Here is a 17,807-nt window from a genome sequence, read left to right on the forward strand (position 1 = left end):
ACAAGGTCTAGTTGTGTCTCTACCTGCATGAATGTGCAGAGCAGAAACACCTATGCAAATTTTCATTGCCTTAGCATTATAAATACTGCCTCACCTAGAACAAATTAATGCCATCTCCTCTGCTAATGACCTTTACAGCCTTGCACAGATAAATCTGCCAAGTGAAACTTGCAGACTGTGTGAGAGTTTAGTCCTCTCGCAGAGACTGGAAGCTCCTGCAGAGGAAAGGGCTCCGGTGCTCTCACTCACCTCGCTCTTTCTACACTCTTTATGAACATTTATTGGCAACAGTGGCCACTGTGAAACTCTTTCCAAATTTAAATTACAGAAGGGGCTTGGGGTTTGTATGGTTTTGTTTTTTTCTTTTCTTTTCCTCAAATACACACCATTTCTGTTCCACCTACAAGCTAGTGCGGAAAGAGGCAGGTAATTTTCTTGACATTGAAACCAGGTGTTTCTTACATCAGTGTGAGGTGTCTGAAGGTGGAGAGTCCCTTCGGCACAGCAGTCAGATGGTTTCCCTCCAGGTACCTGAAAAATGACAGATTTGACAATTACACAAACATGTTAACAAGAACTCTTGTCCTTCAATCTACAGCGTGAATTGTCACTCGAGTCACCAAGGAAATGATCTTTGATTCACTGCTATGAAACTGTAACAGTTTCTTCTTTATAAGTGAATTATCCCACATGCAAAGCATATAGAATCATAGAAGAGTTAGGGTTGGAAAGGACCTTAAGATCATCCAGTTCCACCCCCCCTGCCATGGGCAGGGACACCTCACACTAAACCATGTCACCCAACGCCTCGTCCAACCTGGTCTTGAACACTGCCAGGGATGGAGCATTCACAACCTCCCTGGGCAAACCATTCCAGTGCCTCAGCACCCTCACAGGTAAGAATTTCCTCCTTATATCCAATCTAAACTTCCCCTGTTTAAGTTTTAACCCGTTACCCCTTGTCCTGTCACTACATTCCCTAATGAAGAGTCCCTCCCCAGCATCCCTATAGGCCCCCTTCAGATACTGGAAGCTGCGCTGAGGTCTCCACGCAGCCTTCTCTTCTCCAGGCTGAACAGCCCCAACTTTCTCAGCCTGTCTTCATACAGGAGGTGCTCCAGCCCCTGATCATCCTCGTGGCCTCCTCTGGACTTGTTCCAACAGTTCCATGCCCTTTTTATGTTGAGCCTATTATTAGTTATTATTATTATGAGTTATTATTGAATTATTATTAGACTTGGAAACAAATAAAGGATCTTTGGCCTACAACAAAAATGATCATCTGGTTCTACTATGACAGCAACTGAAGAAAGGGAGAAAAATTGTACAGCTTGTGCCCTGAACCTAAGCTTACCTTTAACAAGTTACTGTAAGAATGCTGAGTTCTGACTGACCCTGTTAGGAGAGGTTTTGCCTTTGCACGTAAGTTCCTTGTACAGCCAGACCTGGAAGAGGAGCTGCACTGCCATGTCTCTGTGTTGCACAAAGTCTCACTTATTCCAGTGTCAACACAAACACCCATGAGTTTGGTGGCACATCCTTTACAGCACTTCCTGCTATGGGATACACACACTCATCACCTATCCTTTCCAAAGTATGCTGGTACAGGAGGAAAGCTTGGTACAAATTGAACACTGAAGACCAAATTCTCTTTGAATACAGGCTCCTCCTACAAGCACTAGGTGTATTTAAAACAGCTTGTGTTTCCAGGGTGGAAGTTGTCTGAGACACCACGGAATGTGTCTCTATTCAGACACATGAACAGCAGGGCTAAAGCACGTGGCAGCAACGAGATATGGGGCATTTCCTATTTACTACCATAAAAAAGTGAGACAGAGCTGGCTTTGGGGTGAAAGTGCACCCTTGGAAGATACCAAAGTAATAAGGCTCCAATGGAAACTGACCACTGCAGTGCCATGACACTGTCAGGGTGACTCCAGACATCTGCCAGAAGCTGCAGAGAGACAAAACCTGGGAGACAAATCCAACCTTCTCAGAAATAGTGTGTAGGAGGCAGGCAGTCCTGGCCAAAACCAGGACACTCCCTCCACAGGTGAGGATACAAGGTGAAGTGGTATTTCCCTTCCTTCCAAGATACTTGTGGAGAAAAGCTTACCCAAGGAAGTGGTGAATGCTCCATCCCTGGCAGTGTTCAAGGCCAGGCTGGATGGGGCTTGGAGCAAGCTGCTCTAAGGGAAGGTGTCCCTGCCCATGGCAGGGGTTGGAACTGAGTGAGCTTTAAGGTCCCTTCCAACCCAAACCAGTGTGGGATTCTGTGATTCTATGATTTTTCCTAAGGTAGACATGGGCAATACAATTGATGTGGTATGTTTTGAGAGATAAGGAAGCATAGCCAGGAAACGCTGCCCCCAGACACGACAGCACCCAGTGTGCTGCCTCTACAGCTAGAAATATAACCCAACAATCATGGTAAGAAGTTTTATCCCACACATACCATCTCCTTTTCTTTGGCAATAGACCTCCTTATTCTGCATTTACTATAGCAAATAATAATAGATTATTACTGTGCTGTATGTTCTCTCTCCACATTAACTGTAACAACACAGAGATGTTTGTGTAAACTAAAGCCAAGAAAACTTTATTTTTACATCATTTAAAAATAAAATCTATAAACACCAATAATTCCTTATATAATGCACTTTATAACTGTTGCATCTCCCCCTTCTATGTCAGCACAGTGCTCTCTCACCATTTTCTGCTGCTTCAGCTCTCTTCTGAACTAAAGTACCCCAGGCTCATGGTTACCTGCTCTGTCTGTGTACAGGATCCCACTGAGGCAGAGTTATTTCAGAGCATACGGTGGAGGTGACCTTGCTCCTGCTAGGATTAGGCCAGACTAGCAGGACCACAGGCTCTTGCATTACCAAAAGTAACATCCTTTCTTAATGGAAATCCCCCAGTTGAACAAATTCTTCTCTCCGTTCACAATGATCACAAGCATCAAGTGACAACACTGCCCAGCAAACAGACCTTGCAAAGTAGTGGCAGCTGCTCTGCTGACACAGACCATCACAAACCAAAGCATGGGTTAGTTATGCCACATTTACACCTCCCATGGACGTTCATATCCAGCAAGTGTAAAGTCACTTGCTTCATTTTGACTAGATTCGTTATAAATTATATTGAAAATTGAGTTCCTTGGTGAATTCACTCCATAAATTGTTACACAGAAGACCCTCAGAACTCGGGCACATATGTTACTATTTAAACAGGGCAGATCATGTCTCATTTCCCCCGTCATGCTCTGTGATGGACGCAGCAAGCTGCTGGGAGTCTGTGCCTTCTCTTTCATCCCAGAAAGTCGCAAATCTTATACCCATGCAGCAGCGTAGGTTAAGGTTCCAGTCTTTTTTTCAAATGCAAAATCCAAGGGATTTCCAAGGGAAATCAAAAGCAGGTCATGCATTATGTATTTGGAAGCTATATATGAATTTCCTTTAGGAAAGGAGATTCAACTCTTGCAATGTGTTGAAATCTGCAGAAATATATTTTCAGTATATTCTCTTGTTGATCCCAATATGAAATAGCCTGCAATTTGAACAAACTGATGATGGCTAGCCAAGGCTTTCCCCCTGTTTTCCTCTCTGGTGCAATCAAAAGTTGAAGGTACACATTTTATTCCAGCGCTTCATTATTCAGGCCAACAGACATGCGGACCCCTGGAGTTAAACCCCTACAGAAGATCTGCTTTGAATAGCTTTGGATTTGTACTGCAAGCAATTCCATGGTTATAGAAATGTGGTAGCAGAAAGCTGCAATGCTTCTACCAGTGGTATAATTTCTGAATAAACACACTGAAAAATTACTGCTAATATACTTCTGATGCAGGCATAAGAATAATTCCCTACTGTTAAACCTCTTACCACATTATACTAAGAATGGCAGTGTTTTCTAATCAAAAGGCATTCATTTTGAAAGCACATTTAAGAGCAATGAATTTGAAATAACCAGAGCTTTTATGGCATAAGAGCATGCCAAGAATCAGGAGGATCCAAGATGCAACACTGGAAGACACCGGTTGCTGCAGGGGAGCTGCTGCCCGCTGCGGGCCAGGACTCTGTCGGAGCCGGGACATGGGGACAGCAGCTCTGCACCTTGCTGGGCTGAAGGTGATGTATGGGGCTGGAAGGTGGACACAGGGAATCGAATCACCCATTCCTGAGGGTGAAGGGGTGCAGCTCAGTTACAAGACTGCTTATTTATGTTTACATACATATCAATGAGGAAACATGGAGGAAGCTACAGACCCCTGCCCAAACAAAACAACACAAGCCAGAACAGAATGATGCAGGGGGAAGATTGTCGCTGTACTTCTTTTCAATCCTTAGCCAAAGGAAGATGATATGCATGGCATCTGGTGTTCAGAGAAATTCTGGCATGAATGAAAGAATTCATGCTCAGAGTCAGGTTAATCAATACATAGCCAGAGTCAAGAGCGGGTGTCAGCTGCCTTAACTTAGACACACTGACTAGTATCCAAAGCAAACTCATTTGCTTCCTAAAGTCTCTAGATTCTGCAGTTGGGGTATCAGATTGGTTTTTACCCATGACTGCTGCTGGGAATCCTGAAGTCTCAATAATTTGTAACCAGGGAGCAATTACCAGAGCCAACACTGAAAAAACCCAAACCAAGCCACCAAATACCAACCAGGGAAGGCTTCTGTGGGGCCTGGCCATGCCTCGCTCCATGCCTGCACTGCAGAGCCCAGTGCTCGCAGCAGCCCCAGGGCTCATCCAGCAACTTCCACACACATTAACATCACATATAAAATATTTAAAACTATGCATAAAAGTTGACAGCTGTTTTTTTTTCCAACTTGTCTATTTTTATACTGAAACCACTTGGATTGGAGGTGATATAACCACCAGCACAAGGTGCCAAAGCGTCATGTAACGATTGGAATCACTTGGAACCTTTTTTGCACTGAAATGTCTATTCAGCCATAAAGTCAAGCTCACAGCAGCAATATGTGCTAAGAGAAGAAACTGGAGAGAGAAATCAGCTCTCAGGCAGTAATTGAAAAGGCACAAAGCATCTCCTTTAATTTCTTTAAATATTTCATGTAGAATGTTACCTTACAAAAAAGATGGTACTTGACAATTTTATGCAGCTCTAAAGTTAAGTTATAGTCTGAACTTTTTGATGCAGATACCCAAGATCCTAAATTTTTGAGGCAAGTTTCATTTCTTAAAACTGGTGGTCTGGAAGAGAATTGGGCTGTGAAAGATGGAACATCCACAAAGCATGAATTTTAAGAGCTTCAAGTACAGTCTCTTGAGAAGAAACAAAATTCTAGTACAGATCTAGGTACAAATCTGGATCTTGAATGTGCTTTACTTTTGGCAGCTCTGGATTTTGCTGTATTTGTACATCAGATCCCAACCTACAGGTTTGACTCACAGAAACATGGCTGTGTTTGGGAGAAAAGTGAAGCCCTGAAGTTAAACTCACCTTCAGTCTCTATTGGTGCTAAAGTCACCTTTCTGATATGTACTTAAACTTCGTCAGTCACTGAACACATTATTTGATACTACTGATACAATTTACTTTTCTAAACTCTCAGATTTGAAATGCAGATTTAAGTCCTCTATTTCCACTGTACCTAAAATATCCTTGCACAGAAATATCCATTCTCTCAATGAGAGGATTTTCCTCTGAAAATTGAATGAAAATTGAAAAATGAAAAGGAAAATTGAATTTCCTCTGAAAAGTGAATTAAGCAGGCTGTAAAACCTTTTTATGACACAGGACTATTTAAGCCCAAGCTTTGATCTAAATTGTTTTTCTCCTTTATTATCAAAGGAAAAGTCACTGAATTCTGTGTTAAGGGTCAGTGTATAAAAGAATTTGTATCCTCAAGCAGATGATTTTCATCAGATATCTCACTTCAGAGTTATCCTTTTGATCAAGAGCAGTATAGAAAAATGCAACTAAATGGCTACAATATTCTACACGTACCATAACTAACTGCTTAGAGCACATTTATTGCAGCAATTTGCATGGCCCAAATATGAGCCACTGGTTTTAGCCACAAGTCAAGAGAAAGCACAAATGCCTTGTTGAAAGATGGAAAGGAGGGTTGAGATTGGTGGTAAGTACCTCCAAGTAGATGTGGCAGCAAATTATGGGAAGCAGTATCCTCTGGCAAGTGCAGATACAGCTGAATAAAGCTGCTGGGCTAAGACTGAGGCAGCAACGGGCAGCAAACTGGAGGTGGGAACCAAAGAGCTAAAAGACAGTTGAGGGGATCTCTGCTAGGAGCCACTTGTGAAAACTGTTGTGCCATGTACTGAATAAGCTTGGAGGCTAGATGAACCTACCAAAAACACACGTGGGAAAGAGAAGGTTTGTGAGGAGAGAGAGAGAAATGGCAAAAGTAATGCAAATATTAATACGTATTAACATAAATGGAAAGAAAAATGATCACTAACAGTGATGTATGGATGCAGGTTTTTCCTAACAATCCCATCAGTGCTATCATATAGCTCAGTGTCAAAACAACATTTGGAGTGTAGAGATGACATGATTAGTACATATTTATTCTAAAATACACCAGGCTCATTAAGTTACAGCTTATGCACACGCCATCCGCATTAACTGCCTCCAGTGTTTTTCCCCAGTGCAAAATATGATTTGCTGTAGGTCCATAAAAGCAGCTGGATGCTGTCAGATAAGACTTTATTAGAAATAGACTCCACTTTTGTGAAAATAAAAAAAATATAAAAAAGAAAAACCTACTGTTAGCATACTGAGGTAATATGGAAAGGGAATAAGAGCATGGGAAAGTTAGTTCAAACAGATTGGGGTGGCGGGGAGGGTATAAAGAAAAGGAAGGCCTGAAACACTAAGCAGCAGCGAGGCTAAGCTCCAAACCTGCTCATTGCATCAACATTTTACTTCTGAACATCTGGACTAGAAAACCGAGTATGTTCAAAAAACCCCAAGGCTTCTTTTCACAGCAAGCACAGTGGGAAAGCAAGCAGGCAGTACGTAAATATACAGCAAAGGAATTTGTAAGGACAACGTAAGACTTGCCTATTCACAAGAAGCTGAAAGAAGGCTTGCCCATGATGACGGGGTTTTGTGAAGGAATAGCTGGAAAACAGAAACTTCTTGCATCATCATCCCTCTAAAAAGCCAGGAGACCTAGTGATCTTTTCCACTCTATTCTAGATGGAAGGTTTCCCTGCCAAGGTAATCCCTCCTCCCAAGGGTGGTACAAACCAAACACAGGGACGTCTCCTGTCATTCCAAGCTCTAAATGTGAAGGAGATAATGGTTTTCACATGTTTTGTCTATATACACATCCAAACCAGAAACTCGGGAAGAAAGCTGGGAGGAGTGAGCCTGCGTCTCCAGTCCACCATGTAATAAAACATTGCCGTGGATCTTTTTCGCTGAGCTTAGGAACATGGAAATTTGACCCAGCAAAGGGTAATGTATTCCCTGTGCGCCTGTGCAAGAGATACGTTCATTTTTGCATGTTGCTATTTAATACCTGTTACAATGAAAAAAAAATCTGTTTAAGGCTATTTTAAGACCTTTAGGAGAATTTAAAAGAACTTCTGAGAAGGCTCCATTCAGACATAACAGACTGGTTTATCTCGATACATGGCCGTTCTTTTTCTTTAACCATGTTGTGCAAAAACACACTGCAGTTTAATCAGAAGCACTGCAGCTAACGTGCCTTGTGGATAAATATATCAATCATGGAAGTTTATTTTTAAGTTTATTCAAACTTAAACAGGGGAAGTTCAGGTTAGATATAAGGAAGAAGTCCTTTACTGTGAGGGTGCTGAGGCGTTGGCACAGGGTGCCCAAGGAAGCTGTGAATGGCAGTTTTGAAGGCTGGGTTCGACAAAGCCTTGGGTGACACTTGGTCTAACATGAGGCATGTTAGACCATGGCAGGAGGATTGGAACTGGATGATCTTAAGGTCCTTTCCAACCCAAACCATTCTGTGATTCTATGATCCTATAAATGTCAGACTGGCACATTTGTAAAGATTCCACTAAAATGCTCCCCTGCATTACAGAATCATAGCTAGGTTGGAAAAGACTTCTAAGTTCAAGTCCCTGTTGAGGCCTCTGCAGGGAGGGAGCTGTGGGCTACCAGGACAAGAGGCTCTTCTACACCCTTGTCCTCCCCTTGGCATCATTTCTGTTCCTCATGATCCTGGTTTTCTGTGAGTGCCTGGTGGGAGCAGGGAGACCCCAGCACACTGCCCAGAAGTCTGACATGAGAGTGTGGAAGGGGAGACAGGGAGCATAGGCTGCAGTAACACAGGGCAAGAGTTTTTAATCTATCTGAGCACCTGACCGCTGTATTGCTGAGAAAGGAGAATAAATCCCTGCCCTGGAGGCTGCTGTGGCTCTCTCAAGCCATGCAAAAGCCATAGTATCTTCTGCAGCAGGTAACTTATGCATTTCCTGGTTTCAGGTGCTAAACAGATCATAGAATCACAGAATAGTTAGGGTTGGAAAGGACCTTAAGATCATCCAGTTCCAACTCGCTGCCATGGGCAGGGACACCTCACACTAAACCATGTCACCCAAGGCTCTGTCCAACCTGGCCTTGAGCACTGCCAGGGATGGAGCATTCACAACTTCCCTGGGCAGCCCATTCCAGTGCCTCACCACCCTCACAGTAAAGAACTTCTTCCTTATATCCAATCTAAACTTCCCATTGCTGCCACAGAAACATAACAGCTTTAAGATTATAGCCTTAGGACACAGTTCAAGGGACCCAGGACTGCCCTAGGGAAATGGGGGTATTTTAGTGTGAGGAGTGTAAACAGACTGAACAAGATCAGTGTCTTTTATCCTGTGTCCAGATATCTGTTGGGTTCTCTCTGCCAAGTTATAGCTGTCCTCAAAGAAAAGCAAGAGGTGGGGTTCCACAGAAGATGCTGTTTACAACAACAGCAATGACAAATCTCAAACACAGAACAATAAAAACACTTAAGTTCATGCTAGCAACTTGGGACCTAGGTGATATAGTTCCTTCTAGATTATGGGCAGCACCTTATCTCAGTCTGGAAGCAGAAGGCAGGCAAGTAAGATTATTTTTTTTTCTTTAATATGTATAATTTATTTCATTTCTATCACAGTTTCGACAGAGACATGACATTTTTAGTGTCAGTACCTGCAGCTCATCTTTTGGTATAGATACAAATAAGGAGCTCAGTTTATGTTGGTTGAGAGGAGAGTGAGATCAGGATTGAATTTTGAGACAGCTGGGACAGATTCAAGGTTATATTTGCAGAACATGAAATATTCAGAGCCAGCCAGGCCATGGCTGACTGTGTTCTGCTGACACATTTCTGGATTGAAAGCAGAAAGCTGAACTAGAGGCTTGCAGCGCCAAGAGGCTCCTACTGAAGAAGACAGTCACGTAAACTCTGATGAACTCAAACTGCTCAGTTCCAGGCTATTGCCTCATTTGCCAAGAAATAGCTGAAGAAATATAGCAGTTTTCAAGAATGTGAGATTAATTTCACTCTTTTTGTGAAAGCTATGTCACCAGTGTATCAGATAGTATCAGTAAAACTCAATATGCAAAATTGAAATAGAAAATCTTCTCAGTGTGGCAGTGGAAATCAAAGTAACATCTGTGAGTTCTTATTGTTGGCAAGTCATATTTGAATGCAGTGAAACCTGAACAAGAACAGAGCAGAAACCACCTTGCAGGCTTTTTATCAAGGATGGCAGTATATAAGGGAATAGTGGGCCAGGACTTATCTTTTAATTCAAACCACTATTAACCATGACCTGGTCAACAGTGTCTCAAGGATATATGCTCCTCAGTCAGCAATGAAGTCTTGTATTTGACTACAACACCAGTAAAAACAGAGCAAACCCCATTCTCCCATCATTAAAATGATGTGTACTTTATTCACCAGCTGCCCTGTTACAAAAGAGTAAAAATAATACTAGACACTAAAAAATGGCAGAATCAGATTATAATTCATTACAAAAGTCACTGAACATACCCACTAACTCAACCAAGTACTTTCACATAGAAATGCTGATGAGATTGTAACAAGTTTCAGGAACAACTCACCTGGGATAGATTTGAATAAGGACCTGAGGGGGAAAAGCTCAGTGTTTCTATTGCCAACTGTTAAGCCAAGCAGTTCCACCAGTGTGTTTTCTTTCCACGGAAAAAACCAAAATCGAGTATAAAGTCATAGCGAGGGGTAGATGAAAAGACTAGAAAGATGGTTCTCAACTAGGATGAATTTACTTTACAATTTAATGTAATTATCTGTTATTTTAGCCATTTCATGAGGTTTAGAGGAAAGAATTCATTGTTTGTTTCCACCACTGGCTTTCTTTTCCCCCTTTTTTAATCTCCTCAGAGGATAATTAGCTCACAGCTGGGTAAATCAGGAACATACTTTCATCATCCTTTCAAACTGCCTGTTGCGAGCTTAGGCTTCTCAGAAGCACTACAACATTGTTTGATACTAATATATGCATTTGTTCCCTACATGCAAAATTAATAGGTACAAGGATAGATAATCTCTGTTCCTGTTACACAGCAATGTAGTCAGTCAAGGGACAAGTATAAAAATAACAGTGAAAACACACGGAAAGCACCAAAGCACAAAACACCAGTCACTAAAGTCAAAGGCAAAAACCCTGAGGACCTACAAAGCCTCACTATGATGTAATTTCATTAACTTCTCATGAACGAAGCTATGTAAAAGGTAACTTACAGCTCAGTCACGTCTTTGGGAATTCCTTTGGGCAATATCCGCAGCCCTTTGTTGCTGCAGCGTACCACCGAGTCCACACAGGTACACTGGGAAGGGCAGGGAGGTGAAAGCAAGCAGCTGCTTTCTTCATTACCTGCAGCGGGAGAGAAACGGAGCATTAGGGAGGCAGCTTTACAGCCCAAAGTCATGCACCTTGAAGAGAAGTGCTTACAAGGACCAAGGAGGAACATCCCTGAATCCAGGGTAACCATCACAATAAAGCAGATCCAATGCTTTGGATCAAGCTGCCTTCATACAGGCTCTTCAGGCAACATGAACAATGGCTCAAAACTCAAATAAATAGATTTTCCAATAAATGTTTTTTTCTAAGGAATATCTACTTCTCTCTAGTTTTGCAAATTACAGTAAAATTAGTTGTGTGAATCACAAATCCTCCCCCAGCCCAATGTACTGGTTGAAATGCAGAACTAGACCAGAACATTGCCCTTAAATTAATCTAGACAGAAGATATCTGCTATCTACTCTGCTTTAGGAAGATCTTTTTTAAATTCAGCTTTTTAGCTGTTTATTTTTCTCTTTTTAAAGTCAGCCTGGCACTTCATTTATCATCTGAATTGTAAAACCTCATTGTTTTTGACAAGGATAACCAGGCAAAGAACAAACTGAGCAGCATACTTCCAACTGCTGGTGATCCATCTGTGCACACATAAAAATATCTACTTTCTCCAAAAGTGGTTTCAAAGGTCCATAAACAGCAGATTAAATCTTGTAACAGAAGAACAATGGGCTTTCTGCAGAAGAAACCAACTCTTTGAAGTTAAGAACATTAAAGCATTCATTTTCCCTAAAAGCAACAGGCTTAGCAAAGCATAAGGCAAATGCATGCTACAGTGTCATGATGTATATGAAAGGAAACACTTAGTGGCACATTCTCTAGATGACAGTGAGAGGAACCACACAACTGTTGGTGAGTACAGGCAGCCTGAGCCGACCCGCATGGAAACACAGTGCTGCAATCCACAAGCACACAACCAGCTTGCTTTAACTTTGTTCTAACTGCTCCAAGGACTAACTGAGACGGATCTGTTTCCTTCTTTGCTCTGCTGGAAGTGCCCATGAGCACTAAAATGACAGAATAAGACTGGAAGTCCTGATGCAAGATAACAAAATTACCCACCAATGTATGGGTAGGGAATTGTTCGTATTCAGAGGGATGGAGGAGCACAACCAGCCTACAGAAGAACAGGGAAGAATTTTTTTCTCTTTTTCTCTCCAGCAGAGCTTAATGACTGGAAACTGAATTCAAAGCCTTTCATAAACCTGCAGGAAGAGCACGTTTCTTCAGCATATTCAATTTTCCCCTAAGCTCTGTGTGCTACACCCTGCCACCATCTACCTTCCGTTCACCGCAGCTGTCTGAGTGGCTTTCTGTGATACAGAAAGCTCTCAAGTGTGCAATGTCATTCTGTGGGCTAGGATTGATTTATTTATTTCTCCCAAACTAAGAGAAAATAATTCTTTACTGACTAAACTGAAGTCCTTTGAGCTCTGAGCCCAAGCTCCGGGGCCTGCTGCCAGACTGTACAACTGGGACAGGAATTCATTTCCACTCTAAGTAGGAAACTTCTATCACCTTCATGGTCTCTGTAGAGCTATGACTAACTGCAGCTCTACCATATCTGGTCTTAAGAGGCACTCACAGCCTACAAGTCAAGTTAGTCATGCAGTTATCAGTCAGTTTTTCTCCTTACTATTCTCTTTAAAATCTGCTTGATCAGAAGACAAAGAACTACCTGCAGAATGAAAGAAATGTCAGTTGTTTGCTTTTTTTTCGTAAAACCTATATGGATTCAGCAAAGCATCACTGAGTACTTTCAAATACAATCGTGGTTTAACTCCATCCAGTAACTCAGAACCTCGCAGCCGCTTGCTCACTCCCCGCTTTCTTCACCCCCGAGCTCCTGGAGGGACGGGGAGGAGAATCCAAAGAATGTAAACCCCATAGGCTGAGATAAGAACAGCTCGGTAACTAAGGTATAACACAAAACCACTACTGCTACCATCAGTAATAGTAATGATAAGGGAAATAACAAGGGGAGAGAATACCAGCGCTCACCACCTGCTGACAGATACCCAGCCCGACCTGAGCAGTGATCTGGGCCTTCTTGGTGACTGCCCCCAGTTTATACACAGGGCATGACGTGCTGTGGTATGGAATACCCCTTTGGCTAGTTTGGGTCAGGTGTCCTGTCTCTGCTTCCTCCCGGCTTCCCATGTCCCTCTTCACTGGCAGAGCATGAGATGGAAAAGTGCTTGATAGGAGTAAACATTACTTAGCAACAACTAAAAACATTGGTGTTATCAGCGCTCTTCCCAGTCTGAAGTTGAAAACACGGCACTGCACCAGCTACTGAGAAGGAGAAAAATGACTGCTACAGCTGAATCCAGGACTGTATTCATACCTATTATTGGTGAAACTGAACAGCATCCAAAACTAAAAGACTTTCCAAGCAAGCACTGTTTCCACAGGCTTCACATTGTTAACTAAGTGTATGAAAAAGGAAGTGGGAGGAAAGGCCAGGATCACACCAGTATTACCTAAAGGAGAGCATTTGTCTAGAATAATTTATTCTTCTATTTAGGTGTAGATAGTAGAAATTCAGAAACAGGAAATCAGAAGAAAAATGAACTCCTGATAGGAAACAATGATCTCTTCAGCTCTAGATGGCTCTCTTCCTCATCAGTGCTCAACATTATCATAATTGCCAAGAATTGGCTATTCTTACCCTCACAGGTGAAGTCCTGGACATCTACATCTTGGATTGGAATATCCTTTAAGAAAAAGGGTTTCAAGCAGCGTGGATTTCCACTGACAATTCTCTTCTTCCTCAACCATTTTCCCAGCCAGGCCAAATGGCAGTTACAATTAAAGGAGTTAGCCAGCAAATTACTGAAAAGGAACAAAACATAATTGCATCAAACATGAACATACAGAAATACAGAAATAACTACAGAAAGATGATGGTTCCAAATCCAAGCTCTTTCCTGCCATCTGTTTCTCTGAGATCCTCCTCTTTTCTACAGATCAGGGAAGTTCTATGCAGGCTTCAGACTAGGACTGGGGTTGTAATTAAAATACATGCATATATATGTTTATAAATCAAAGTACACACTGCTATTATTTAGAGATACTGACACCATTATCAGGGCTGTATTTACAGTGGATTTCAACCCAAGCTACCACTCACATCCAAGTCTAAACTCACCTCACACACTGCACCCACAAATCCATGATTTTCAACAGGATTACTTGGGGTAATGCCATGAAAAGCTTAGCACTGAGCTACACGTACCGCTCCCCATGTGGCTTAGCACACCAGTCCTTGCCCCAGTGTGATCATGCTTCCCACTCACCTGTATTACAGCCCACACAAACCATTGTCAGTGGGAGCCACTGGCAAGCTGAATTTGGGTTTCCTACTGAAACAGTAAGGACAGCACTCCGAATGCACTAATGTACATCTAAAAAGCAGCATTGTCATCTTAGACCGCTTCTTACGAAGCTTTCTAAGGTCAGTGTAGTAAAAAGAATCTGCTCTACTGGCCCATTCACTACAATCTACTCTAGTTGCAGCCTTGCTGCAACTGTGCTGTGCTGTGCAGTACCCAAAGCAACCACCTGACATCGTCTGTGAGAGGGATGGATTCTTAACTCACCTTGGGTTAGCGGCATTTAAAAAAAGGAAAGCCCTACCCAGCCTGTTTTAAGCCATGAAAAAGTAGATGTGCTGCAAGTTTCTCAGTAGAGCTCCTGTATCATTGATAGTATAGAAAATATATTATTCATTCTATTTCTTAACAGGCTGTGATCCTTTCAATGAGTGTGAGAGTTGTTTTAAGCATCCGTCTTTCCAAGCTAACTAGAAGTAGTGCTGAGTGTCTTGGAAAAACACTTTCCTGGAGTCCTGTGCTGAAATGTCTATCCATAACCTGTGCGTAAGGAGTTTTCTGACTAAACTGCAGATTAAGGAAAGAGGCTGATATTCCTTCCAAAAAACCCAGAAGGCTACTATCTAATATATACAGACAGGGAGAATCAATGGCCTCAGTCTAAGGTTGCCTCACCGAAAAAAAATGAGCCGTCAGAGCCCCATGTACGGTAAACGAAGTATCTAAACTAACAGCAATGGAATTCTCACATCATATCTGAATATGTCCAAGAGTTGTTATTTTGGTAATACAGACAAAAGATGATAACGAAATTTCTCTAAAGCACATCATATCTTAAAGACAAAAGAAAAAAATAATTAAGGCCTTAAAGAAACAGGCACTTTAAATGCAGGTGGAGTAGCCAAAGACCTTTAAGTCTTCACTTGCAACATGCTTTTACAAACCTAAACATGTAGGTTTTCAGCCAACCAATTCCTTCAGAAAACAATAGTGCTGAAGACAAAAACATATGGCACAGCTGAGGTGTGGCAGCAAGAAAACAAACCCAAAGCAGGTCTTAAATTATATAGGTTCTAGGCCAGCAGCACATACCCGCAATACAACTTACAGCTGCTTTTGCATTGTAAAGGACCGTACTTCAATCACTACACTAGCCTGGAGCTCCGGGTGTGTAATTACATGTGGATCAAGCACAGGCTGTTGTACGTTGTGTGTAGGGGGAGAACTGGGGGCAGGAAAAAACTCAGCATAATTGTTCCATAATGAAAATACTCAACCTCCTTCATGCTGACTAGGGTTTGAAAGTAAGGCTAACTTGCAGTATAAAGGTGAGAAATGAACAGGTTCCGTCAGAGCTTTCAGGCAGAATGTGCAGAAAAGTCCTGAAAGGATTACTCTAATTCTAGTTACTTTCCTTCTGAATTGTTTTTCATTTTCTTTAATCCATAATGGGAACACATGCAGGATGCCTTGTATATTTTCCATACTGACACACTTTGGCATGAGCAGAGTGTTTAAACCAAATGTTTAAGCCTCCAACGCTAAGTGAACCAATGCTTCAAAGGCCACTTGTTCCACTGATGGAAGTGAGTGAGATCATATTCACACAACATCTTCCGTGACACAAATCCGTTAGAATGAACTAATCCACAACTGGAAACAAGCAGCAGGTGTTTGTGGAAAACCAGCAGCTCTGAAGTAAAGAACATTTTGCACATCTAGAAAGCAACTTCCTGGGACACAGCAAGAACTCTCAAAAGCATTCAAACGGCAAATCAGAAAATGCTCCCATCTGAACAGTAATGAACCCTTCTACAGAGGAGAGGCTGTCAGCAACAACCCACAAACCCTCACTTTCTTCTTGGCAAAAAGGTTAACACATGAACTAAAATTTATTAAATCCTTGGCTCAGAATTTGGATTATGTTTTTCTTAGGAACTAAGAAATCAGGTTTTACAAATAAAATTAATAAACAGAGAAACAAACCTCCTGTTTTGAAATCCAAGAAACTGGGTAAAAAAGGACAAATTTCTCTTGTCATGCATTACACACATCCTCCTGGTGTAGCTTTACACACTTTAGCAACACCTAGATTTTGTTCCTTGTCCAGCTGCAGAGTGATTTGTTGCTTTAATGTAGTATGAAGTTTAAATATGTCCTTGTGTATTTCCCATGGCAAGACTGTGATGCAACTTTTAGAAAAAATGTAAGATCAAGGCTCTCTATAAAGGATCAGGGGGTTGGAACTAGATGATCTTAAGGTCCTTTCCAACCCTAACTATTCTATGATTCTATGTGGGACAAGAGATTCCCTACTCGAAAAGCAACTGAAAGGCCAATTCCTTGTGAAGGCTTAATTTCCGAATCTGGCTATTCAAGTGGAGTTCTCAGGTCATACAGAGTAATGTTGGGCAGACAAATTGTTATAAAACTTCATCAGTAGTAATCAGAGTTTCTACGTGTAAGGCACTGATTTATCCATTCAAACAGAAGCAAAGCTATCAAGCTTTTAGCAAAGATGTTGTACTAACATTAAATTCACAAGTGTTTACTCAAGGACATAGACATATTTCTAAAATCATGGAGGAATACAAGTCCTGAGGAATGAAATATGCATATCCAACTGCAAGTGTCTCTTAAAAACTGCAAAGAAACCATTAGAATACTAATGATTTAAATAGATTCTAGTGACCTGTTAGACAAACATACTGAAACCCATCTGCATACTATTGAAATTAGGTTGAAAACGTATCCTGGAATTCAGGTTACATTTATTCTAGAACAGTTTCATGTCATTCTGATGAACCAGTTCTTATTCTGGCTCCACGCAGCTATCAGAATAATAATTCATGGAAAACCAGTTCTGCTCACAAATAGGCCCACTTGAATGTGTAAAGACTGAAAGACATGACTGAACTCTCTGTATGCAGAAGTGCAGGCAGACTTCAAATTAGAACGCTATAGCAGCTAGTTTGACCAGTAACAAATAAAAACCTCCTTTTTTTTTATCAATAACTTACAAAATACATGTTCTTCCTCTATTAATAACCATTCATCAGGGCATTATTTCCAGAGCTGTTTGTGTATAGATAATATGAATGAGGCTGACTCACAAAGAGCAACAACAAAAGGAGCAACAGTTTCTAGTGCTGTAAATATGCCAAGATAAAAATGGAAATGTTAAACTTTGTATGAATTTCTGGCTCACATTAATAGATGCAAAAATAAGTCATTACAATACCCGATTAACTCCCAAAGTGTGGGTTGAACAGGAAAAGCAGTCATACTATCTATCTTCAGTGGTGGTGTCATCTAATACATCCACCTACAGTGGAGAACTGCTAGGAAATGAACACATCTGAATTTTGAATTTATATGTGAAATAGCGCTATGGCCTTAAACCAATGCCTATAGAAGTGAAAAGCATCCCTTCTCCTACCTGAAGATCAAGCACAGGGTGAAAATGTGTCAATGAACAAGCTTTTCATCAAGACATGGCTAGGAACCTGCCATGAGCAGCATGATTAGAGATCATTGCCAAAGCAAGGCATTCTAATTAACAGCAGCTTTAATTGCTGTTGTTAGAAATAGTAATAATCTTTACCCACAATTGAA

General features: G+C 41.5%; 1 protein-coding gene across 4 annotated transcripts in view; it reads right to left on the reverse strand.

The window, feature by feature from the left end:
• SLIT3 (slit guidance ligand 3) overlaps positions 1–17,807 on the reverse strand; it is a 519,568-nt gene that overhangs the window by 98,747 nt on the left and 403,014 nt on the right. For all 4 annotated transcript variants that reach the window (XM_062629206.1, XM_062629204.1, XM_062629205.1 and 1 more), the window contains 3 exons: positions 13,529–13,692; positions 10,743–10,875; positions 463–531 (listed from right to left, as the gene is read on the reverse strand). In XM_062629206.1, the coding sequence (XP_062485190.1) occupies positions 463–531; positions 10,743–10,875; positions 13,529–13,692 (366 nt within the window). The remainder of the gene's footprint in view (positions 1–462; positions 532–10,742; positions 10,876–13,528; positions 13,693–17,807) is intronic.

This window comes from Pezoporus occidentalis, unplaced genomic scaffold (genome assembly GCF_034315485.1).
Source record: "Pezoporus occidentalis ecotype Australia unplaced genomic scaffold, CSIRO_AGI_Poc_V1 ctg33, whole genome shotgun sequence".
NCBI classification, from domain to species: domain Eukaryota; kingdom Metazoa; phylum Chordata; class Aves; order Psittaciformes; family Psittacidae; genus Pezoporus; species Pezoporus occidentalis.